This window comes from Lycorma delicatula, chromosome 4 (genome assembly GCF_047948215.1).
Source record: "Lycorma delicatula isolate Av1 chromosome 4, ASM4794821v1, whole genome shotgun sequence".
NCBI lineage: Eukaryota > Metazoa > Arthropoda > Insecta > Hemiptera > Fulgoridae > Lycorma > Lycorma delicatula.
In genome coordinates this window covers 171,894,190-171,919,951 of record NC_134458.1, presented here as the reverse complement: position 1 = coordinate 171,919,951, position 25,762 = coordinate 171,894,190, and the positions used below count along the sequence as shown (strand labels likewise).

The 25,762-nt window shown below is 28.7% G+C and overlaps 1 protein-coding gene across 1 annotated transcript in view; it reads left to right on the top strand.

The window, feature by feature from the left end:
• The first annotated feature begins 1,798 nt into the window (after positions 1-1,798).
• Positions 1,799-25,762, top strand: part of LOC142324077 (uncharacterized) — a 130,025-nt gene continuing 106,061 nt past the window's right edge. Inside the window, exons 1-3 of the mRNA XM_075364704.1 lie at positions 1,799-1,908; positions 19,457-22,134; positions 24,990-25,258. Of these exons, the coding sequence (XP_075220819.1) occupies positions 1,860-1,908; positions 19,457-22,134; positions 24,990-25,258 (2,996 nt within the window). The 5' untranslated portion in view covers positions 1,799-1,859. The remainder of the gene's footprint in view (positions 1,909-19,456; positions 22,135-24,989; positions 25,259-25,762) is intronic.

Here is a 25,762-nt window from a genome sequence, read left to right as displayed (position 1 = left end):
AATTGAAGTAGATTTGTTTATCACAGTAATTTATTACAGAAAAACGTAAGCAGGAAGAAAGATTAAATAACTTATTTTTTAGTAAAAGAAATAAAATTTACTTATTTCATGAATTGCATAGTTGTGTAAGCACTACTTCCTCAACTGTACAGACCCATTCATTTTGAATGCCAAACAGTCATTAGCATTACTACTACATTACTAATAATGAATTTAGGACATCGTTCCTTATAATGTTTTATCTGTTGTTACTTTTTAATCAGTCTAAAATTAAGGCACTGGGTTCTTGGTCTAATTATAAATAAAAACAAACTAAAAGAATAAGCTCAATTTATGTCTGTAATAAGTGCCACAAATGAAATAGTTGTAGATAACCATGATGTAATGTTGAGTAAAAAGTAACTTTCAAAAATGATGAAGTATTCCTTTAGAATAACAAGACCCCGTTCCATGTTTACTAGAAAAAGTAAGGAATGAAGTGGTTTCCTGTTGCCTTCTTTGCTAAGCCAAATATATAATTTGTGTGTTAGCATGCTACGCCCACCAAAAGGCAAGGAATATTCAGCCCTAAAAATGATACCTTCATTCTGCTCACTACAGCGACCACCAATGGTTTAGTAAATATCATACTCTCAGAGAAAGCAACTCCGACTGGTGTCCTTGTACATCAGGTGGTTTACAGGCATCACAGCCAATAGAAAGATTGAGACAGACAGTGTAAAACAGTAGATTAATATAATACTTTCTGTAGTGAAACAATGCATTGTATACATTACCTAGACTCATCGGCAGGTTAGAGTATTCACTGTGAGTACTTTTTTCTCACTTCTAAATATATTAAATTATGCTTCCATTAGATCTTTTAAGAGCTAGCATTTAGATCCTTTGTTGGTGTATGTTGCCACCTAAAACACTCATTAGGAAATACATCTATTCTGTATTAAGAGATGTTTTTCATTACATTAATTTTTTTCTAATCTTGAATTATAAGCTTTAATTTTGTCAACTGTTATTTAGAAATGAATACAGAGATGGATTCAACTTTACTCAATGAAAAGGAACATATGTATATATATATACAAATGCATATAAGCAAACAAATCAAACTATATATATATATTTTTTTTCTTTTTCTCCATGGATGGGCCTTCAAGGACCATTTTATGTAGTTTTTTTTTTTCTTCCAGAAGTTCTTCATTCTTTTGTACTGTTTAACTCTTGTTTCTTCAGTCCATTCTCATTTGTTGAGTTTTTTCTTTTCACCTACAAGAACCCAGTTCAAAAATTTTCTTAAGTATTTTTTTCGATCTGGAACATATGTTAAAAATGTAGCTTCAGGAAATTTTACGACCTTTTCTAAGTTTATGAATAAGTAATTTTTTTGTATAACAGCACATTCTACGCGTTAGTATACATTTATCGAACGTTGTAAACTCGATTACCACCGAGTCATATCATCAGTAAGGTTTTGGGTCTTCTGATTGTTTATATGATGTAATAATTACGGTAAAATTGTTAAGTATTCAGAAATTTCTGTTACATTTAAAAATTGAATTTTATTAAATAAACTATTTAAATTAATAATATTTTTGGTGTTTCGATGTAGATTTTTTTTCAATGCATATAGAATGCGTTTATTACTGTTCAGTTATTATTGTTATTATTAATGCTAAATTAAATTTTATTGATGCTAAGTGAATTATTTGTTTAATTTTGATTGCTCTTTCAATAATATAGTCATCACTGCTTACTATATCGCTGCTGTCTTTGTTTCTGTTTTATTCTGTTTGAATGAATACGATCGTATTGTGTTGTAAGGTGATTGTAAGCAGTGTTTTGTGTATTACGTTTGGCGTATAATGGCGGATCTAAATGAAGGACGTTTAGGAAGGTTGTATAGTTCTAATGGTAAGTTTATTAATTTTTACGGTAAAAAATTTATTTATATTTTTTGTTTATAATTTAACAACATACATTAAATTTTCGCCAGTCTGAATGTGCTTGGCGTGTGTAAATGTTGACAACGTTTTTGAGCCTAATTTCTATTTTGTCACGGAAAAAGAAAAACAAAGTATTTTTTCTGAGTATAGACTCAAGCCAAAAGTCGTGGTCGTGGCTTTATTGATGTATGTTAGTTAATTGTGTTTTATGTACATCTTGAAAGTCATGAGTGTTGGACTACTGTGTTTGTATTTGTAAGTTATCATAGGTTATGAATGTTTTGATAATGTAAGTACTGTTTTGGTTTTGACTTTTGGTGTTGCGTTTTTATTTTCCTAATTACTTTTGGTATTATTCAGAAAAATTTTTATTTTTGCCAATTTGTTGTATGTATATGACTTATAAACCTTTTAAAGGATAATTCGTTTGGCGTGTTGCAATCTAGGTAAATTTTAAAAATAGAGGTGTTTAAACGTAAATCAGGCGTTTTATGAGGTTAATGGTTTTTATGTTAAATTTACATTTGTAATCCTTGATTTATACCATCTTAATGGGATTTTTACCCCCTTACAATTCATAAATATGCAAATGGTTAATTTTTTTTATTTTGCTTAGCCAATTGCTTTACTTTGTTGATTGTTTTTTTTAAAATCATTTTTTCATTTCATTGTATTATAAATACGTATGGTTGATCCTGCATTTTATATTGTAGATCACTTTTTTATTAAAAATTGTTTATATCTGTGTTGAATATCTTAAATGGAATTTTAGGATAAGTAGTGTCATGAGAACAAATTCTTTTGTAACTGTTCTTAAACTGTGAACTATTTTAAAAAAAAAACTATTTTTTGTTATACATTTTATTTTCTGATTCGATATAAAATGTACTGTTAGTTATTTAAAATAATTTAATTGAGATTACAACTTTAATTGTTAATCATTTTAATGCCAGATGTGTTGACTGTTTTGGCTTACAATTACTTGAGTGAAATATATGACTTTTAATTATATCTTATTTCTCTGGGGATAAGAAAGCAGTGCGGATAAGGACCATTTTTAAGATATTGGTGTTAAACTATGTTATTAATGTTAAGATATTTGATGAACAAATACATTTTGTTCACTGACTATATTCTCTATAATCTTTTTTTGTCAGTGATTACAAAGTATTTCTGTAGCCACATTTATTGTTGTATAATTAATTTATTGTTACTTTTAATAACAGTTATAAATATGATAATCAAATTATTGTTATATTTTATTATTTTTATTGCCATTCAAATATAGAAAGTTATGTTCTTTTTCAAACAAAAAGTTTCTTAGACAAGTTTTAGCATTTTAGTTTCCTTTCTTAAATGAAAAGTAAACAGTTTTAAAAGACAATATAATTTTATTATTTTGTATTATTACACTGCTAAGTTGATCATGAATCTGATGGCTGGACTGAACTGATTAATATTATCCAGCATTGTTTAAAATCAAATATAATGCTTTAAACCTTTTTGATATGAACGAATTGAGTTTTATAATACTGAAAATCCAGTATCTAATTTCTTACTAATAGTTGATTATGTAACATTTTTTTGTGCCATTTAAAAAAAAAATTATTTTCTCTATAAATCATTTATTTTCATTTTAAAAGAATTGATCATTTAGCTGCTAGTGTTAAGCATGCTGAATAGTCAGGAAAAAAATCTATATGCTTATTTTTTATAGAAGTTGTGTAAAGATGCAATAAGATGAAAAAGTAAGTTTAGAGAAGTCAGTTTAACAATTTACTCATGAATAAACTAATTCAAAATATTTTTTATTTCTTCTAATCAAAACCATTACAAGGTAGATTATATGAGTCTTCTTTTTTTACTGATCTAGTTTCCTTCTGGAAAAACTTTTTGTTTAGTGCAAATCTTTTCCAAATCTTGTATTTTTTCTAATTTTTATAAATCTTCTCTAAATCTAATATATTTATTGTCTTTTCTGAATATTTGTTCGTTTGATTTTCCACTTCTTCGTAGTAGTTAAAAATAATTTAGTTTTTTAAATTTGTATATGGCTTAATGAACCTGAAGTATAGTTGATGTACCCGTGAAAGTCAATCTCAGTGTAACAGGTCATGCAGGTTTGAGACACTTAAATAGTAGTTCAATATCATCCATAATAGATGCACATGAATAGAAATTAAATTAATTATGACTATGATATTAGTTATAATTAATTTAATTTTCTGATCGTTATAAGAACATAAATTTATGTACCGTTTTAAAGTAGGAATTTCAAATTGTAATTATTATAAAAAAATTAATAATCAAACTGACTGATCCAGAACCACTTGAAGTACAAGAAACACTTGTGTAGTTTCTTTGCATAATTCTCCAGGTACTGTAGAGACATTGTGTTAGCATTGTTCTTTCTCTTGGTTAGTAAATTTTAATAGACTAAAATGTGTATCTTGAACTGCCAAATTTTATGTCACTTTATTTGTTAAAGTAAAAGGGCAAACATTGCACTTAAAATATACAGGTGTAAGATTCATCATTCCAGCAATAAATGAAGCAAACAATTGTCGCAAGTAATATTTTTGAGCTCTGAAGCCAATTTCTTGAGTTCAAACTAATTTTTCTGTTCACAAAATTTAAAATTATGTTTCTAAACTCTGTTTTTGCCGAAATAGAATTCTTTTACATTGTTGTTATATGTAACATTTGTTAAAATTTATTAATGTTACATGTGCTTGAAGAAACTGTAGGAGTTTCTGGAGTTACAGGAAAATCCTAAATTTACATTTTTTAAAATTAGTACTTGCTATATTGTAAGAATCCAATTTCTCTGAGCTATATAATTTACTAAAATTAATTTCACAAATTGGAAATAGGGAACAGGAACTGGATGATGAGAATATGTATCCTTCAGATAATATACAGTTCATTACAGTTTGTTATTTGATGATACAAAATGCTTATTTTTCACTATTTGCAAAGGAAAATGGTACTGATAAAGAAAGTTAGGATAATCAAGTGTTGTTAAAAGGGGGGAGGTATATTTTAACTTAGCAGTTTAAGAAAGTTAATTATGTTCTTTAAGTTTTATGTTTTTATTTTGTATTTATAAGCAGTTGTTTTTTTTAAATGTGATTAATTTAGATATAATTTGCAACTAAATAAAAAGTGGCTAAATCTTTATTATTAAAAAATTATAAACTATCAATTTTAATGTGCTTTTTTTTTCTTTATTATTATTATTTTTTTATCATCGTAAGATAACAACTTTATTTATTGTCATCTTGTTACCAGCAGATGATACTTAGTACGTCATTTATTTGTGCTTATGTATGTGTGTGTGTGTGTGTGTGTGTGTGTGCACGCACATGCATACATGCATGCATTTGAGTGATTTTTTGAGTAATAGATATGATTCTGTATAAATTTTGTTCTAATATTATAATTGTTTAGATTTATATTGTATTTGTTAATTAACACCTAAAACTGTAGTGAGTTTCTGTTAGCTCATGTTTCTAATTCTTAATTCCGTCTTTCTCATTTTTGTTGTGGTAGATGTCTTATTCTGTTAGATTTCAGGTTTCAGTTTTCAGGATGTAAAAATTAGTGTGAGATTTTTATTTGGTGTTGATAAATATGAATAATGTAGACTAATTTTGAATGAATACTTAAAAATAGCATTAATATTCACCAAAAAAATTAAAAGTGTACTTAAATCAACCAGATAACATACAGTTTTTCTTACAATAATACTTTGGCTTTTGAAAATATAATACTATAACCTTTAAAAAGATCTTATTCCGTTTCTGTTGAATAGTTTAAAAGATTCCTTCTTTCTCATTTTTGATTTGGTAGATGTTGATCTTATTCTATTAGATTAATACTGATATGCTTAAAACCAGTGTGTTTTTGGTGTGATCTTAATGATACTGCTAATTTTTTTAAAAATACTTCATGACTTTTCTAATGGCTGAAGTGCCTATTACATGCCTCTTAATCCCTCTTATAATGCAAAATTCAATGTACTTAAATATTTACAAAATTTCTTAATTTCTAAATCTTCATTTTATACTAATTAGTTTCTTTTCTATACAAAGGTTTTTATTTCTTATACTAATCTTTAATATAATTTTTACATCATCCATCTTCTGTAATTGTATTGTCTAAATAATAGAATTGTTGACTTTTGGTATGCAATTTTACCTATTTTATGCAATATAAAATGTTATTGACTAATATAATGCTGTTATTTGTTAATGTGAATTTTAATATTAAGCAAGGCTGTAATTCAGGGTGGATAGGATTTACTCTAATAAATGGGGGATGGTTTTAGTTAGTAGTCTGCTGGTGGCAGTTGGATGAGACCACCAGCAGGAGCTCGACACTCCATGCGTAAATGCATTTCCATCTCCTTTCCAGAAAAAAAAGGTTGCAATCTACTTGTATACATTAATAATTATCATTAATTTTTTTTTTACGTGTTAAGGTTTAATTAAAGAGGTATAGATAAATGTAAATAGCCATTTATTTTTTTTTTTATTTGTTAGTATTATTGTAATGTAGGTTTTTATGTCAAAGTTATCTGTGGCTTTTAAAGTATGTGCATCTATAATTTTATTATTCTGTGTTTTAACTACTAAAAAAAAATAGGTGTTTATTTTTCCAGTTAATTACATCTCTAATAGCATTTTAATTATTTTTTTATTACTTGTCTTTATATTATGTATTATTTGTTATCATTTTTTTAAGCAAATAATTTTTTGTTATAAGCTCATTTAAATTTTATGTTTCATGTTTTAAAATTGAATATAGTATGTACATTTCTAAAAATTTTCTCTTTTTTGGATTATAAATGATGTTATTATAGTGAAAAGTTTGGTTTATAGATCTTAGTAATTTTAAATGCATGCATTTACATGTTCATAAAAAAAAATGATTAAGAAGACTGCCTAAATTCAAAAAATGATGAAAAATCTTTTGTTTTATGTTTATATATACATCTGTATAAAAACTAAGCTTTTATGTAATATAAACCTTACATTTTGTTAAATTTTATTTCATATTGATTAGTAATATTTGTAATTCAGTTGTTATTAACATTTTATTTTTCATTATGTTTATTATAACTGAATATGACTTTTACTGAGTTGTAAAGTGGTTGGTGTTTTTAGTTTTTATTTCTCTAATTTAACTCAATAGTATGCAGGAGATCTAAAGAGTTGTTTACCTTAATCTGAAAATTGTTGACAGCTTCTTAAATAGTGAAGAGGGTAAAGCATCATATCTCGCATCATTCACTTTACAGATCTGTGGGCGTTTGTTGTTAAAAATATATGTATTTATAACCATATTTCAGTTTTTAAATGTAGTAATGTAAGTGGTTGAAATGTTACTAAATTTCTTAGAACTGTTTTTTTTTTGTGGGGAATAAATATGAATATTCAGTAAATAAAATCTACTGTTGGAAGTCAGTGGAAATTTGTTTTTTTTAAAAGTAAATTAAAACTGCTAATTTGAAAGCTAGAAGAACACTTAAAAAAGTTAGCATAAACAAAATTTTGAATTGTGGAATTTTAGTCAAATCATGCATATTTCCAGAAAGTCTTGTCTAAAATTTATATGTTGTGACAAACTGTATTACATGATTTTAATGTAATTAAAAGAAAAAAAAAACAGTTTTTGCTTAGAATTAACCCCCATTGATACTTTACTGTTATAGTTTTATACTGGGTTGAAGGATATGTAATTCACTGTTTCATGACAAGGGAAATTAACTCCTCTCTTATGTCATGGAACAGTGCATAATTTGTAGCTTTAAATTATCTGGACATATATAACATTTGTTATCTGTAAAATAGGCACTAGCACTGCTTTCTGTAAGAGTAATGATGTTTACTACAGCTCCAGCTCCTGTGTAAACTGAGTGAAGGTGAAATTTATGGGGTTGAATATTACTTAAATTTAGGTAGGCAGCATGCTAATAATGCATGATTGTATTTAAATTTTTAAAATAGGTAACAAGAAATAGTTTCACCTGTTACTTCTCTTCATTAGCCTGGCATGGCACATTTGTTATTTTTGAAGGTATGCCATTCTTGGAGTGATTTTTATGACATATAAAAAGTCTGGTAACTTGCTCATTGTTTTTGATTAACAGGAAAAATTAATTTTTTCCCCTGAAACGTTGAATTTTCAGTGTTAAAATCAGCTGTGAATTTAGTTTCCATCATGTCATTGATGTTTTTTTTCTCCTTTTATTAGTTTCCAGTTTTTCTCTTCTTGATAGTATACTTGCTCACTTGTATGCGGACACCTTTGCGTTAATGAAAGTTTTAAACTGAGTTTTTGGCTTCAGGATTCCCCCAAAAATATATCTCCAAATTTTTTTTTAGAGATATACAAATGCCTTGATGTATGTGTGTTGTGTTTTATTTATGGAAATTTAAACAATTTAACCATTTATTAATTTTTAAGTTAATTGATGATAGAATATACATCATTATTCATTGTAAGTTTTTTATTATTTTTTCACTGTAAGAAGAGCAATGAAAATTTATTTATTATTTATATTTAAGTAACTTGACTGTTGTGTAAATTAAAAAAAATTAATCTAGGCACATAATTAAAGTAAACAATGCCATAATATGTATTTTTGTTGTGAACTTGTAAATAACTATGTAAATGTAAAAATATTGCTCAACATTAGTTAACATTAATGACTGTGATGTTACACAATCTGCTGTTACTCTTGTAATCAGTATGGGAGGTGTTTTTTCTTCCAAATAACCAATCTTTTACAATTTTTCTGTTTTGCTTATTTAGCAAAGTTTTTTACCATACATTAAAAAACCTGCACTGGATTACATTATCAGAAAAGAAAAGAATAGTGATCTGTTTTTTGAAATTAGTTACCTTTGCAATACACCTGTATATACTTGTTTATCTAATTATTCTAGTTTTATTTTTAATTTTATATTCTTCTCAGCATATGTTAAAAATTAAAAAGCAAAAACATTAAAAACACCTTGTCCATCTAATCTGATTTTTTTTTAGTGGAACAGTTGTGAATTAATGAAAATGATTACTTTTGATTGCTTTTAGTAATTGAAGTATTAGTTAGATCTTAGTGAAAACTTTTATAAATAAACTTTTAAAAATGGAAGTATTCAAAGATATATATTAATATAGAAATTAATTTTTTTTATTAATAAGAATTACATTAAATCAGTGTTGCCTTGCAGTAAGTGTTTTTTACAGTAGATGTCTTAAAAAATGGCTTAATGAAACTTTTTGACAAAAATTAGCAATGTTCTAGTCCGTCCACAAGTAAAATTAAACAGAAATACTCATAGGATCACTTTAGTCAGTACATTATCCAAGTATCTTCTATGCGATTGTTTGGGCCTTGCGGTCCTTCGAGTACTTTTTTGTATGTTCAGATCTTTTTGCCCCTTCTAGTGTTGTAAATGTTTGCATTGCGAGTGTTTTTGTTAATGATTTTCTTGTTTAATTTCATTTTATCTGTGGTATCTTCTGGTGTAAGGGCAATTTACTTCAGGTCCTTTCTTATTTCTCCGATCCATCTGCATTCTGTCTTGGTGTTTATAGAGTCGAGATTATTCTGTACTACCTGTTTTAGAAGTCTTGAAACTTGAATCCTCATGATGTTTCCAAAGAATCCTAGTCTCCTGTTGTGCATGGTGTCAGTGATTGGTTATAATTCTTTGTACAAAAATTTGTTGGGCATAACCCACCATTGCCCATCTTTCTTATACTTTTTATAGATTTTTGAGTTTTAGCTAGTTAGTTTCTTCTTATTTGGATCAAGATTTTTTTCATTTAGGTTGTTTGTTATTATTTCTCAGAGGTATTTAAATTGGGTTACTATTTTGATTTTATTATAGTTTCTCTTTTCTTCTTTTATTCATGTTGGTTTTTGGGGCATAATTTCTGCCTTTCTTTTTTTTTTGAGGCCAATTTTATTTTGTTTTGGCCTATTCTTAATTTTGGGAGCCAATTTTTGAGCCATTCCCTCATTACCATTTCTAGAGCGCTGTTGGATAATAGCAGTGAGAGCCCATTGCCTTGGTGCAGTCCTCTTTTGATCTCAAATGGTTCCGAGAGCTCATCTCTGATTTTACCTTTCGACTTAGTGTTTGTGAGGCTCAATTTTTATCATATTTATTAATTTGGTATGTAGTCCGATATGTCTTAGAAATTTTAGTAGGGATTCTCTGTCGATGCTGTCATAAGCTTTCTTGAAATCTACAAATATTATCACTGTGTGTCTTTTCGTGTTATAATCCATTATCAGCTTGAGACTTATGATCTGGTCTGGACAGCTCCTCAAGGGTCTGAAACCACCTCAATCCATTTGAAGTATTCCAAAAAATCATAAGCTGGTTGCTTGACCAAATCAAAAAATTTCAAACTTACCCATATGTTTCCTACTTGTCTCAGGACCTTAAAACTATTTTTTTTAAATTTTTTTATTTAAGCAGTTTACTTGTGGTGGTCATTTTTGTTACGGTGCGCACACCTATTTTTGTGATTTTAAGGGTTTATGGAAAAAATAATAACTAAAAAACTATTGGTCCTGGAAGGATGAAACAAAAAGCAATTTAATATATTTTCTCAAGGTAAAAGATTAGCCCAGTGGTTTATTTACTTATCTCCCTTTTTTCTATGAGAAAATTAGCATTAAATTTGAACATGAAAAACTGAAATTTCACTTCAAGAGGCAGGGATGGCATGCACAGTTTGAATTATCTTTTTTTATGCAGGTATATGTTAGTAGTTTTACCATAAATAATATTAATTGTGATACACTTCCCCTAACTTTTTTTGAATTTTTGAAAACAATTTTTTGTTGTAAATTCAAATTTTGGCTTCAAATAACCCGGATGGGGCTGGTGATAAAAATCTCAAATTCTCACAAAATACAGTGTTTTTGTAGATGTTCGTGACAAATAAAAGAGTTTCTTGTGTATTGTAATAAAAAAAGTTATACCTCTCAAAAATCATGAAAAACCTGTTAAAAGGGATACCATTTTGACTCGATAAATAAGTGTTCCAAGGGGGATTCTTGACTTCTTTGCACTTTACATTTTTTTATATATTTTTGTGTTTAACTGTTATGTTGCAGTTGATTTTTTCAATATTTATAAAATAGTTTTTTTAAAATTATTAATGATACGTCGTAATTAAATGATAACTTAACCAGTTCTAGTAACCTAATACAATTTTGATTCAAAAATGGTTGTAAAACTTACCCAAACTGAGATTTCAATGAGTAGCCTATATATTTTTTCAAGAATTCATTTTTATTTTTATATTGGTTTATTTTTGTAAACACTATAATAGAAAATATAAATTTTAGCAAAATTTTAATTATTCTTCAATGAAGTAGCCTGTGTTTGTAGCAATGAAAGTTTGTTATTTAGTGTGGTTAAACCAACAGCTGTGATGTCTCTTCTGATAATTCTCTTGAAATTGTGTGAGAACGACCCATCACTGTATTTAGTTGATGGAGGTGATACACCCATAATGCTGCAAGCAGCATCCAATTGTTCAGTATTATGATGTGAGGTAATGTATTGCTCTTGGTCTTCACATTCATATAGTTCTTTGTTCTGCTGAGAAAAAATATTTTTGAAACAGTTAACAGAAAGAGACTTTCGAGGAACTAAATTTAAATTTGGAAAAATGTGTTCTTTAAGAGCTTACTCTTAAATTTTTTTTTGTCTTAAATTTTTCTTAACTGTTTTTTTTTATGAGTTCTCAAAGGGTCACTACAGAACTGTCAATACAGGTGATTGAATTTTGTCAAAAACATTTTTTCATGATATTTACAAACACTAGTGACATCTGAATTAACACGTAAAAGAATAAGTTGTTGGTTTTCATCACTAAATTCACAAATCTTTAATGAGTTCTTTTGGCACTGTACCATACACTGTTGTAAGATGCTCTTCATTCACATAAATTCATTGGAACATTGTTCTTCCATTGTTTTATGAGAAATTACTTGAAAATAATGTAAAAATTTAATTGATTTTAAAATTTGCAAATATAATATTAAATAAAACTTATTTATTTAATAAACACTTCCAAACACAGGATGAAATTTGAGACACTCTGTAAAGATGTGAACAGGTCACTGACTAATGTCAGACTACTTATCAGTCTGTAACTGCAAAGCTAAACAATGTAACAAGCATAAATGATTCATCTTGCATGTTGCGAGATGAATTTTCTTGACGACTGAAAATGACTTCAAGCACCTGTTATAATATGAACACTGCAGTTGAATGGTTAAAACAAGTGTATTTCGACTGTAGTAATAAGTATAAAAATATTAAAGTGCCAAGAAGTCAGTAAACCCCCTTGGAGCACAGTTAGTCAAAATGGTATCCTTTTTAACAGGTTTTTCATGATTTTGGAGAGGTTATAATTTTTTTATTACTACAATACACAAGAAACTCTTATTGATCACAAACATTTACAAAAACACTGTAAGTTGTGAGAATTTGAAATTTTTATCTCCAGCCCCATCAGGGTTATTTGAAGCCAAAATTTGAATTAAAAAAAAAAAATTGTTTTCAAAAATTCATAAAACTTTAGGGGCAAGTATATCATGATTAATATTATTTATGGTAAAACTACCAACATATACCTGCATAAAAAAGATAATTCAAACTGTGTTTGCCATCCCTGCCTCATGAAGTGAAATCTCACTGTTTTTCTTGTTTAACTTAATTGCTAATTCTCTCATAGAAAGAAGGGAGATAAGGAAATACACCACTGGACTAATATTTTGTCTTGAGAAAATATATTAAATTGCTTTTTGTTTCATCATTCTAGGACCAATAGGTTTTTAGTTAGAATTTTTCCGTAAACCCTTAAAATCACAAAAATAGGTGTGTGCATTGTAACAAAAATGGCCACCACAAGTAAACTGCATAAATAAAAAAATAAAAAAAAATAGTTTTAAGGTCCTGAAACAAGTAGGAAACAAGTGGGTAAGTTTTGTTCTTTCTAGAGTTGTGAACCATCCTCCATTCTTTCTAGAGTTGTGATCCATCATTCTTGATTAGTTGGGTAGGATTCATTTTCCTTTTAGTTTTAGGAGCCTGCTTTTGTTGCTTTCTTTGGGGAGTAGATTCAATTTTAATTTTGACTACATTGTGCTCTGAGCCTGTGTCTACCTCTGAGAACTTTTATGTTGTAGATCTCCTTGTGGTGGTGTTTGTCCATGAAGACATGGTCTTGTTACCATTTTCTTTTAGTGTAGTTTGGGTGTTTCCAGGTTTTCAGTTTTTGAGGTTTCCTCTTGAAATATGTGAATGAGATGAGATTGTGGTTTCTGCACAGGTCAATAAGTCTGTTCATTTTTGTTTTCTTTTAGGTTGGCAAATTTCCAATGTCACTGCGTCTTCTTTCTCTGCCTAGTTGAGCATTGAAGTTTCTGAGTGTTTGTTTAACAGGGTTTTTAAGGATGTTATTTATAGTCAGGTCAAGTAGATCCCAGAACCTTTCTGTTTCTTTATGGACTTTTGGAGTTATTTTTATTATTAGTGGGCGCACAGGTGTTTATTATAATGTAGATTTTATTGTATGCTTTTAGGGTAAGTGTTGAGATTCTTGGGAATTGAGACTTGAATTCTTGTATGGATTTTATTATTTTGAGGCTGACTAAAAAGCCTGTTCCAAACTAGGACATTTTTCATCATTCTCTTCCCAGGTATAATTTTGTAGAGCCTATATCCTTGAGATTCCATGGCGTCCTGGTTGGTGTTTCTTATTTCCTTCTGACCTATGATGAGAATTTTGTTCTGTGCATTAGGTCAGTTATTATTTTTAGTTTACCAGTCTGCATGAGCAAGTTTACATTGTGTGAAGACATGTAGGTGATTTGCTTCAGTTTGATTCTGGACTTTATATTTTTCTTATTTGTTTGTGTAGTGTTAGGGCATTTCAGTGCTTCCAATCACTTGTTATCTTCTAAATGGCACTCCACCGTATCTGAATGTTGTCTTCTCTGAACTCTGGTTTGCTTGGTTCAGCCAGTGGAGTACTTAAAAGACCTTTCATGATTGGCTGTCAAGGGGTCATGTGTGGTGTGACTAGGTCGTAAGTCACAACTCTAGATGTGATAAATGAAGCTGTAAAATTTGTTTAGACTCAGTTCACTAGAACAAATTTTTCCTATTTGTTCTGGATATATCTATGTGCACCTCGTGGTGGCTCAATCTGACTTTTGTTAAAGTTATTTTGGAGGAAAGTTATAAAGTCTGATCCTAAACATTATGCTCGCTTTACATTTATGTATACACCTTTAAAAAAAAATCTGTTTCATCTGTACTTGCAAGCTAGGGTTTTTTTAAAAGTAAATTATATGCGCCCGTGCGCACACACACACACACACACCTACACACACACACACCTACACACATACACACATATACACACACACACAAACTTGTGCATGGACACACATACACAACATAAAATTATAGAAAAAAAATTTAGTGTAACTTCAAATATCAATATTTTTTTCCGAGTTATATTATCAGTTTGGAGTTATCTCGGTTAGCATTTTTATGAATATTGTAAGCTATATACAATGAGGTCACTGACAGTAAATGTAAAATAATTATTCTTAATGCAAACATGATTTACAAACTTTGCTGGAATATTATTGATTGTCCTGCAAAATTGAAAGTTGAAAGTTTTTATTTCAGATGAGATTGCATGTTGTAGTTTATTTATAATAATTTATTGGGTTTTAAGATAAGTGTAGGAAATGTTTACAAATAAAAAAAATAAAATTATTGTTGTTAATACAAATCTTAGGAACTGTTTAGATTACATTATGCAATTTACATATAATGTTTATAAGTGATGTAGAACTTACAATCATCCAAAAAATGAATAATGCACTTGCTTATCTTATCTGTATGTATAATATGTCAGTGTGAATGTTTGTTTGTATGTGTGTAAGTATATACAAACTTTATATATTAAAATGTTAAAAATAAGAGTTGTTCTGTTGTTTATAAACAGATACTTCCTGTTTCTGTATATGTATGCAGCTTAAGTGCCATAACCACCTCCATGTCAATTACCTCACTAGGGGATATCTATATATAAAAATACCTTATTGTTTATGTATAATCATAGTATATAAATATGCATAAGGATTGCTTAGGTAAGTCGGAATGTCTGTATGTTTGTTTGTGCTTGATGGATGCTTAAAACTTAAGATTGTTCGGTAGATATTAGTGATTCTTTAATCATCGCATTAGTTAAATTTTGAGGAAAGTTTTGCACATAAATTTTATACAGATTATTTTAATTTATTAGATTAGCAGTAAAGCTAAATCAGAGCGATCTTATATTTTAGAGTAATTTTTTGTGTTGTAATGTTTTGAGCTGCTGAATAAATAATTTGTGTAAGAAATAACTTATGAAATTTAGAAAATAGCCTGAATTTTATTTTGGTTATAGAGTTTTTCATCATGTATGAAGGAAAACAAAGAAATTGTAATCGCTTGTCTATAACTATAAGATATACTATATTTTTTGACAAAGAATTTCATTTCAAGTATTTTGTTAAATTAAAACCTTTTTTTAGATTAGATTGAAAAAGATGTTGGCATTAAAGAAAACATAATTTGTTAAAAAATATATTCTAAATAAATAATAAGAGTTTTACAAGCATCATGATTTATGTAGTTAGAGCTTGAATTATTAACCGAGCTGAATTTCATAGCTAGTTTGTGCAAGTGAAACTTTTAGATATGCTGTGAATTTTCTTTTGATTTTTCATTAAAAAAAAAACCTGGCAATTGGTTCTGCAAATATTAGAAATGCAATAGAAGTTTTATTGTATTGCTTCATAATTTTTAAAACTAATGCATTTATTTTAACAATTTTGTATTTAAATTGCTAAGAATGAATTTTATTTTCATGTTATTCTTTGCTTTTGAATTTAATTGAGGCAGAAGCCCATTGTTTTAATTTGTATCTTATATCACTTAGTCCATTATCTCAGTTTATTTTATTTGTTTATTTTTCTATGTGTAGGATTATTCCTATAATCAGCCAAACATTTAGTGAAAGTTGCAAAATCGATTTAATGAGACAAAATTAGCACGATTTAAATATTAGTTATGTGTGCTGTGTTTTGTATTGTTTACTGGTGGGTCACCCCTGCCTGATAAAAAGTTACTTTTAGTATTTCTCAGTCGGAATGTACTTTTTTAAAATAATGTTCCAGGGTAAAAAAATTAAATCCCTGCCCTATCTTCAGGGATATATTTTGGTAGAAGATTTCAGGGGGATAAGTATTTAAGCAAATAAAATTTGAAGAAATTTTCACTCTAATATTATTTGAGATTTTGAGTGAGGGTTCTGAAGTAACTTTTATGCAATTACAGGTGTTGTCAAATATTTGTCTAATCGACAGGTCTGGAATAGTTGACAAATGTGATTACTATATTAATATTTGATTAAAAAATATTTGATCCCTATATTTATAATATTGCTAGACTGTTATCAAGTACCATTATTGATCATATTATATGTTAAATTTTATTTTAGAGGTAAGAATAAATGTGTTAAATTTTACGGTAATGTTCAGGATTTTAATATTACTGATCATTTGCTAAGCAAGTACAAAGTATTCTGTTAAATATTATTAACATATTAAGTAAGTATTGGAACAAACTGTAACAATTAATTATTAAAAATTAAGAGATGCCCTTATATTTTTAAATTGGGGAAATCTATGTAAATTAAAAATGTTATTAAGCTTTTCAATTTTTTGTAGGTAAAATAAGTGAACAAATTAAGATTTGTAGTCAAAGATTGTACAAAATTACCAGAATAGTTAAATGCAAAGTGGATAACTGAGATGTTAGTAAATAGGATTTCCAATTATATGAAAAAACGTGTAGACAGCCTTATAATGCTAAATTAAAAAAAGAATTATATTAACTATAAAAATAGATCTCAAATGAAATTCAGAGAAATAATATTAAATTGCATTAGAAAACTGTTAGTGACCTGATTTGTGATTTAACTAAATTTGAAAAAATTAACAAAATAATTGGAAATGAGAGTAAAATATGTGAACTTACAACTGATATTGCAAATATTTTTAGAAAATTTTAAAAATTAAATAAATATTATTTTAGAAAAAAATTTTAGAAGTAACAGGAAAATTAAAAAATGAAATTCAAATCACAGTTGATAAAAATTCACTGTCTTTGGTTTAAAGCCGTAAATGAAAACTTTACGGTTATATCAAGTCTCGCTTCCTCAAACCCATAAATTGTTTTGAAATAAATATAAAATAATTCTATCAATCGATGATAAATATTCTGTTGGATTTGAAGGTATAAATAATAAAATTCTAAAAGAAATTGCATGTGCACCTCTTCTAACATGTCATTTCAAAAGTACTTGAGAAAGTAAAAAAAATAAAACTTATCAAATAGAATTTTTAGTCAAAATCAGTACAGTTTTCATAAAGTTTGTAGATCAGAAAACACAATTGCTAGACTACTCTGTGATATAAATAAAGGTATTAACAATGAGAAAGTAGTATGGCTATTCTTAGATATGCTAAAGTCTTGTGATATGGTGGAGCATTCAATTTTAATATATAAAATGGAAAAAATAGGTATTAGAGGGATTGTTAAACATAAATGTCATTCTCAACGTATTTGTAAAATAGAATTCAATCAGTTAGAGTTAGTAATGTACTAAGTAGGCCAGGTAAATTACCTCATGGCTTTCTCCAAGGATCTGTGTTAGTTCTGTCCTATTTTCTGTATATGTGAATGATTTTTGTAATGGAAAATTGAAAGGTGAAGTTATTGCCTGTGGATGATATGGCTATCTGCTATTGATGAATTAAAATGTAGTAGTTACATACTAATATTTTCAGTGATCCTAGACACAAATACGTGACTAACATTGAATGGAATTACTTTAAATATTAAAAAATTAATTTTGTTTTATTTAATTTAAGGTCTAGCGATAATGTAACTGATAGTTAAAAAATTATAATGTAATTTGCGTGGATGGAAACTTGTCTAAATGTGTATCTATAATTTAGTTTGGTAGTGTTAAATATCTTGGAATGACCTTAGTTAGCTGATTGACTTGGAAGAGTCATGTGCAATATGTTAAAAATCTTATTGCTTTTTGCATAAGAAATTGTTATTACTTAAAAAAAAAAATATGTACAAATTATTTAATGAAAATGTTCTATTCCCTTTTGGACTCCAGAATCCATTATGCAGTAACTTGTTGGGGAGGTACATATAAATTGGTTGTTGAACTATTAATTGTAATCCAAAAACTTATTGTGAGGTTGATTGTTAATGAGTAGATTAAATTCATTGTTAACCTGTTTTTAGGAAATTAAAAAATATTACCTATAAGACACATCTTAGTTGTTGTACATCTTTAGATTAACGGATAAGATCTATTTAAGAACAGAAAATATGGAAGATCATAATACTGTACAGTTTGGCAGAAATAAGGGTAAGAATTATTGTTCCATTTTCAAAAAGTGAAAATTTCAAAAGATTGTATGATTACATGGCTCATAAGATTTATTTATATCCGATGCTATTTGGGAAGCTGGAAGTAGTTTGTGACAAAAAGATTCCATTAGAGTTAAGTATTTGATATAGATGTTCCAAAATGTTTCTTCCTTTCAATTTACCAATTGTCTTGCTTATGAAGCTTGATTAATTTTTGACTTTATTATAGGATACTTGAGTTATTTGACAAATATATGTTAATCGCTCTGGCTTTTCTTGTTGTTCAATGTATATGACATACAACTGATCCGATGATGTTGATCAATATTATCTTAATGGTATGGCATTTGTCTTTTGTGTTAAAACAGTTGATTGTTTGGATTTGGTTACAGTAATAAGGGTCAATATGTCAGTTGAGTTAAATTATGTTTCTTTAATGGGAAATATGTTATATAAGTTTATGACAAATACCACCTGTTGCCTCTAAGTTAGTATTAAATTGATGTTTTATTTTTGCTCTTATTTATATTAATTTATTATGTTGCTGTTAATCTTTGAAATAAGCTTGCCTCTAGAGATACCTGATTTCCAATAATTTGCAGTGTTGTTTGAACTGAATTATTAAGAAATTAAATTAATTTAAATTGTAAGGTAGAATAATAGAGTTTGTAGGATTTGATTTAATTGAAAATAGAATTATTATATTTCTGGGCAACTAAAACTACCCTGTATTGAAAAATTAGTATGTTGTATGTAGATAATATCAAACACTAATGTTATGTACGTATTGCTTATACTAAATTAATAATGTTTCATTATAAATAATTTGTTTACTCATAATTACTTATCCATTTGAGCAGCGACCATTCAGTGTTGAGTAATAAATCTTCAATATATTTAACCTTAATTTTGTTGTTAGCCTATTACTTTTATTTTCTGTTTGTTTTATCTTTGTTTCAGAACCGATGCCAAATTATAAAATACAAGAAGAGGAGTCATTAAGGTCTGCTAAAAGAGGAAAACCACCAGTGGAAATATATAGACCCGGAAGCGGGCCATTACGTAAAACAGCCTCTGGTGTAAAAATAGATGATGAAAATAGTAATAGTTTAAGTGTCAATAATAGTTCAGATATTAGTACCATTGTGATGAATGATTCAAATACATCTACAACATTAACATCCAGGAAAATAAATGAAAGATCAGCCTCATTCAGATGTAGTGGTAACACTGCAACAAATCCAAAACCTAAACATCGAAACAATTATAATAGTAATAATAATAGTAGAAGTAATATGGATAGTATTATTCATGATTTAAGTAAAGTTTGTTTACAAACAGATGTAAACACAGTTTCTTCTTCTGGCGACAGCTGTAATACTATTTCTACTACTACTAATAATAATAGAAATGATAGCAAAAGCAGCAGTGAAGGTTCTTCATTATCCAGCAGTAAAAATCTATCTTCAAATTATAACAATAATAATAATAATGAATTTTCTAATTCTAATATTCGAAGGAAGTCTAAAAAGCCAGACACAGCATTATATAAAGTTAAACAGCCAACCTTACATCAAGCTACACCACAGCCTTCTCTGCATTTTTCATCGTTAACCATGTCTTCTCAATCATCACAAAAAATATGTTCCTCAAATAGTAATAGCAGTAGTAGCAGTAGCAGTAGTAGTAGTAGTAGTAGTAATAACAGTAGTAGTAGTAGTAAAAATACCAATGAATGTAGAGGTACTGATAATGATGGTGATAAAAACATTAAAAACAATATTTATGATAACAAATCAAAAAACAGTGTACTTAAAGATGAAAAAAATTGTTATAATATTAAATCTAATAATAATGATAATAATAATAATGTAGATAATAAAAATAATAGACCAACTAAATCATTTAATAGTAGTAACAACATTGAAAAAAATCATCAGCAAGAAAATTGTCACAATGAAGATAATGGTGTTAGTAGTAATTTTAGTAGTAAAAAAAATTATAATGATAGTTTTAATAATAGTACAATTAATAGTGATAGTCTTAAAAATAATCAGATGCTTGTGAGAGGAAGTGGAGGGGGTACAAATAAGGTAGTAATGGCATCACCGTCATCAGAAAGGCCTAAGAGATCAAAACATGATAAACGAAAACGTAAAGGTAAAGGAGGAGGAGGGGGAGTAGGTTCTGTGAAGAATGATGCTAATTTGCAACATAATAACTTTGTTAATGGTGAAAATTTATATGTAAAAGAGTCATCACAAGTTGATGAAAAATGTGATGTTGAATTGATGTCTTCTTGTTCAAGAATTTATGAATTGTATGATGATATTCAGTTGTTCAGTGGTAGCAATAGATCTAGAAGAAATTTGTCACATAGATCTCCAGATAAAAGAAATTTTGAGTGCCATAATAAACAATCATACCATAGGTCAAATGGTTCAGGGACTGCTGCAATGGTTCGAAATAATTCACGACAAGCATCAGAGCCACGTAATTTACCTGTTAATCATCACATTAGCAATGATAGTCATCTGATTAGAGATACACGAAGCGTTGAACCGGCTGAAACTGGTTCAAGCAATAATTGGGGTCATGATAAATTAAATTCTTCTCATGGTAACAATAAACTTCTTTCATCTTCGGCTAATAGTGCAAACAATGGTAATAATCGAAGAAGTAATAATAAATTAATTCGACCATCATTTGATTCTTTACCACCTAGATTACAAAAACAGTACATGGCCAAAAATGGTTTATCTTCACATCAACTTACATATATTGGTACCAGTAATTGTGGTGAAGATATCTGGGATGGAAGCTCTATAACATTTCAAGGAAGTGCAACTAATTCAACTGGTGGAAGTACAAATTCAGTAAATTCAGCTACAAATGTTTATTCCTACAGCAGTAGTAATAGTGTTCATCATGGACATAGTGTTATTTCTCCTCCGCATCAGATGTATAACCATCATACTCATGGTCAGTCGCACATTTATCATCAACAACCGCATCATTATCTACCTCATCATCATAATCTTCAACGTCAACAGCACAATGGTCATGGACATGGTCAACAGATTTGGTCATCACATACTTTACCAAGTGCCATCAATAATTCTGGGACTAGTAGTCGGGGACGTGGTCGACTTGCACCGGAAGACCTTGAAGTTGGTTTAGATTCTTTAAATTCAGTAAATGTACGGAATTGTCGATCTTTAACACCAGAAACATTACTGATTACTGATGAAAGTAGTTGTAATTATGCTGGTGGTGGTAAACAATCTGTTACATCATCATCTTCGTCACTCTGTAACAAAGAATATTTTAATGCTGCTGGCACAGTAGAAAAAGATTTTAATGATTATGAAGAGGAGGAGCATTGGGATTGTGAGAGTAGTAATTATAATAATGCTACGATTAATCATATTAATGAAAATGATGATCATATTGATCATGATAATGAAAGGTGTAGTGATGAAGTATCTGAAAAGTCATCCATGAGCACAAAGAATGATGTTGATAATTTAACAAAACATTCTACGTGTACTGATGATAAAGGATCTTGTACAAATCTAATTGTTGATAACAAAGATGAAAAAGATGATATCACCAAATCACCATTGACTGTTACATTGGTGAGTTAATTATTTTGTATTTATTTTTATTTTTAAAGTTGATAAATGTAAAATTCTTCCCTTCAGTCTATAGTTAAGTAACTGCAGACTGAAACCGCATATAATGTTTAACTTTGTTTTTCAGTGGGAGAAGGAAAAAAGCTAGATACTTTCGTAACATTTGGGACATTTTTAGACAGTATTATTCTGGATATAAGGTGGAAGGAAGAGTGAGATTCCAATGCCTGAAGTAGTATTTGTATGTAGTTCCATGAAAAGTTAAATAGTATGTGAAATGAACAGTATTAAATTTTTGTTCATATTGTTTACTTTTAAAAGCATTATTTACTATTTGGGCAAAAAGGAACCTATTCAGTCTTGAAATAACAGATTTAATGCTTAACAATTATCACTGATTTATAATCACTGTGTATCCTGTTAAACTATAATAAATACCTTTGGTACAAAACAACCTTTCTTTTATCATTCTCTGTATGTTTTCATTTGTCAAATTTCTGTGGAACTTTAATAATGGATAACTTTGAGGAACAAAATATGTGCATGCTGGATGCTATTCAACTTACCTAAAATGTGGTAGTTGTTTTCTTTTTTTTGGCATCTGGAACATTCTTTTTTGATTTATCAAAAAAGCAGCAGTGGCGTGCAATAATAATCACAGATTATTCTTGCACTCCACTGTTGCTGGTACCTGTTTTCCATGATTGATATTTGCTGTGGAAATATTTCCTGTACTAGTCATTGATGGCACCGTGATTGTCCAGAAAGAAATCCAGGTGTGAATCCAAGAAATTAATCTTTAGGTCCATATTACATTCTTTATGTTTGTATGACTAATAATTCACCCACAATATCATGGTAGTTAAGGGATTATGATTTCCTAAAACATTTTGTATAACACTTTTAAATGATCTCCAACTGACTTTCAGACTTGGGTTAACAGTTTTTTGAATTGTCCATCTCTAAATGAAGTTTTTATTATAGGAGCCCCATAATAATTCCTTAAGTTTTACAAGGAATTTCACTGATAATGGAAACAAGGAAACTTTTACAATTCATTAATATGTATTGCACTATTGCAGTACATATTAATGAATTGTGATATATTAATGAATTGATAAGTCCTAATTTTATATGGAGTGGAGGTAGAAGAATCATTTCAGAGTTAATTAGTGGGGAATGTACAGCATTTTTTTGTCTATTGTAATGATTTGTCTTGTCCCTGCTGTCCCATTTTCACAAAAAGCAACTAAATTAAGAGTAGCTGAGGTGCAAACCCATTAATAATTCAATAAATTTTAAATTGCAACATATAGGCAAAAGGTACTTATACTAAATTTTTTTTTTAACAGGATTTTCATATTGTCATTTTTTTCATATTAATTGCATAAGCCAACAGCATAGAAGGAAGTTTGTTGCCAGTGTGCAAAAGAACAGACTTCATATTTCAAAGAATTAATGAACCGTTACAGTTTTGTAGAGTTATGTTCATAATGAAATGCATACATGACAGCACAAATATTATAGTACACCAAACTTATTTTCTTCAAAATATTAATTTTTTGACTTTTCCTGAAAAGAAACACTAGTATCAGTATGCAGAAGATTCCCGCCTTTCAGCCAAAGCTTGACTTGTTTCTTTTCAAGTTGAAATCCTGAATAAGCTCATTCAATTCAGATTGCGTTATCATATGATAAAGATAAATCTAGGAACTGCAGTGTGTGTTTGGATTTATTTATTATTTTATCTGTAGTGTAGAGATAAAAGTTCTGACAAATGATCTTGTGATTCATGCCATACGATCAGTATGGTAAATTCAAGTGATGATTACCCCTATCCCAGTCTTGTCAGACATTTCATACAGGTTGAAAGCAGATATGAGGGCCCTTTCTCTTTTTCCTGTTTAGCCTCCTGGAATTACCGTTTAGTTATTACTTCAGAGGATGAATGAGGATGATATGTATGAATGTAAATGAAGTGTAGTCTTGTACAGTTATAGTTCGACCATTCCTGAGATGTGTGGTTAATTGAAACCCAACTACCAAAGAACACCGGTATTCACGATCTAGTATTCAAATCCATATAAAAGTAACTGCCTGTACTAGGACTTGAACGCTGAAACTTTCGACTTCCAAATTGGCTGATTTGGGAAGACGTGTTCACTACTAGACCAACCCAGTGGGTAGATATGAGGGCCCAGTTCTTAATCTTGATCTTCAACTTTATAGCCAAAGTGGTTCATTATGATTTTAGTGGTGGAGTCAGATTTTATTGTTATTAAGTCAAATCCTCATGCACGTTTCCAGATCATTTATGGTTGGCATATTTTTTTCACTAACCTAGCAGACTTGACACGGTAACTATAATCACAAAACAAGATTAAACCGCAGTATGTGCATACAGAGCAAATGTTTAAACAGTACTGATGTGTTAATTGTACGACTTAGAAGACTGCTCTGTGCTGACATGTCAGAACCTGTTTTAAATGAATCATCATTTATAAGTTTACATAATCCGGTAAGTGAAACCATGTAATTCACATATACAGAATTCATAGAATAATTATTTAGTTAAAAACAATTATGAAGTAAATGACATTCTGTTATTGGTTGCTTTAGAACCAGCTAAAATAGCAAACTTGCTTTTTGTGATCAGTTTCATGTAGTTGAAGTGCTGTCACTACAAGGGAAAAGATGAAATTTTTCTGCTTTTTATTTAATTTTGCATTTGCAAGCCTCAGATATTTTGCTGTATAACAATGAAATCTTAGATTATTTTACATTGAGCTAATTTAATAAAATCAGCTCTCTGCAGTAAGGATGCGATTGTTAATTATGTTTTTCGTTTACCTTTACAGGATTGGGTAGAAGAAGTTGAACGAAGTGAGAGGTTGGAATCTGACAGAATTAATAAAAATAATATTAGAAACAAGGCTGGCAGCAGCAGTAGTAGTAGCATTGCTACAGTACATGAAAATAATTTTAAAAGTTCTTCAACTACAATTAATAATAAAAGCGTGGATACTAGTGGATCATTATCATCTTCATCATCATCACAGTTGACTGCCTCTGTACCACAATCTATTGAAAGCAGTAAAAGGAAGAGAGAGGGTAGACGACGTAAAAGGTATTATTACTTTGACATAACTGTAACTGTGCATAACTTTTAATTTAATTTTTCAGTTTTTTGATGTGTGATTTGGTTTTTATTTGGTTAACATAACCTTTTGTTTAGAATAAAATTTTATTTCTGTTATATGTTTTCTGTATTCATTTCTAAGTAATCAGAGGACTTGTTTGTGAACCCTGTCAGTGATACAAATTGATCTTAAACAAAACATTGTTCACAATCTATTTATTAGATGTTTCAGGTCAGCAGGAGTGTTGGCGTTCGATGGCTTCTTTTCATTATATAAAAAGAAATGTAGAATCTACTTATATATTCTTGTAGACTTTAGGAATGAAAGAAAAGACAGTTTTATTTTGCCAAATTGAATTACAATTTTATAAAAATAATGTTATATATCAAATTAAGATTTTTTTTTGTACATTATTCTATAAACTTATATAAACAGAATGCGTAATTATGTGTAACGAAAAAAAAGCAAATAAGCCACGATTATGTTTTGTA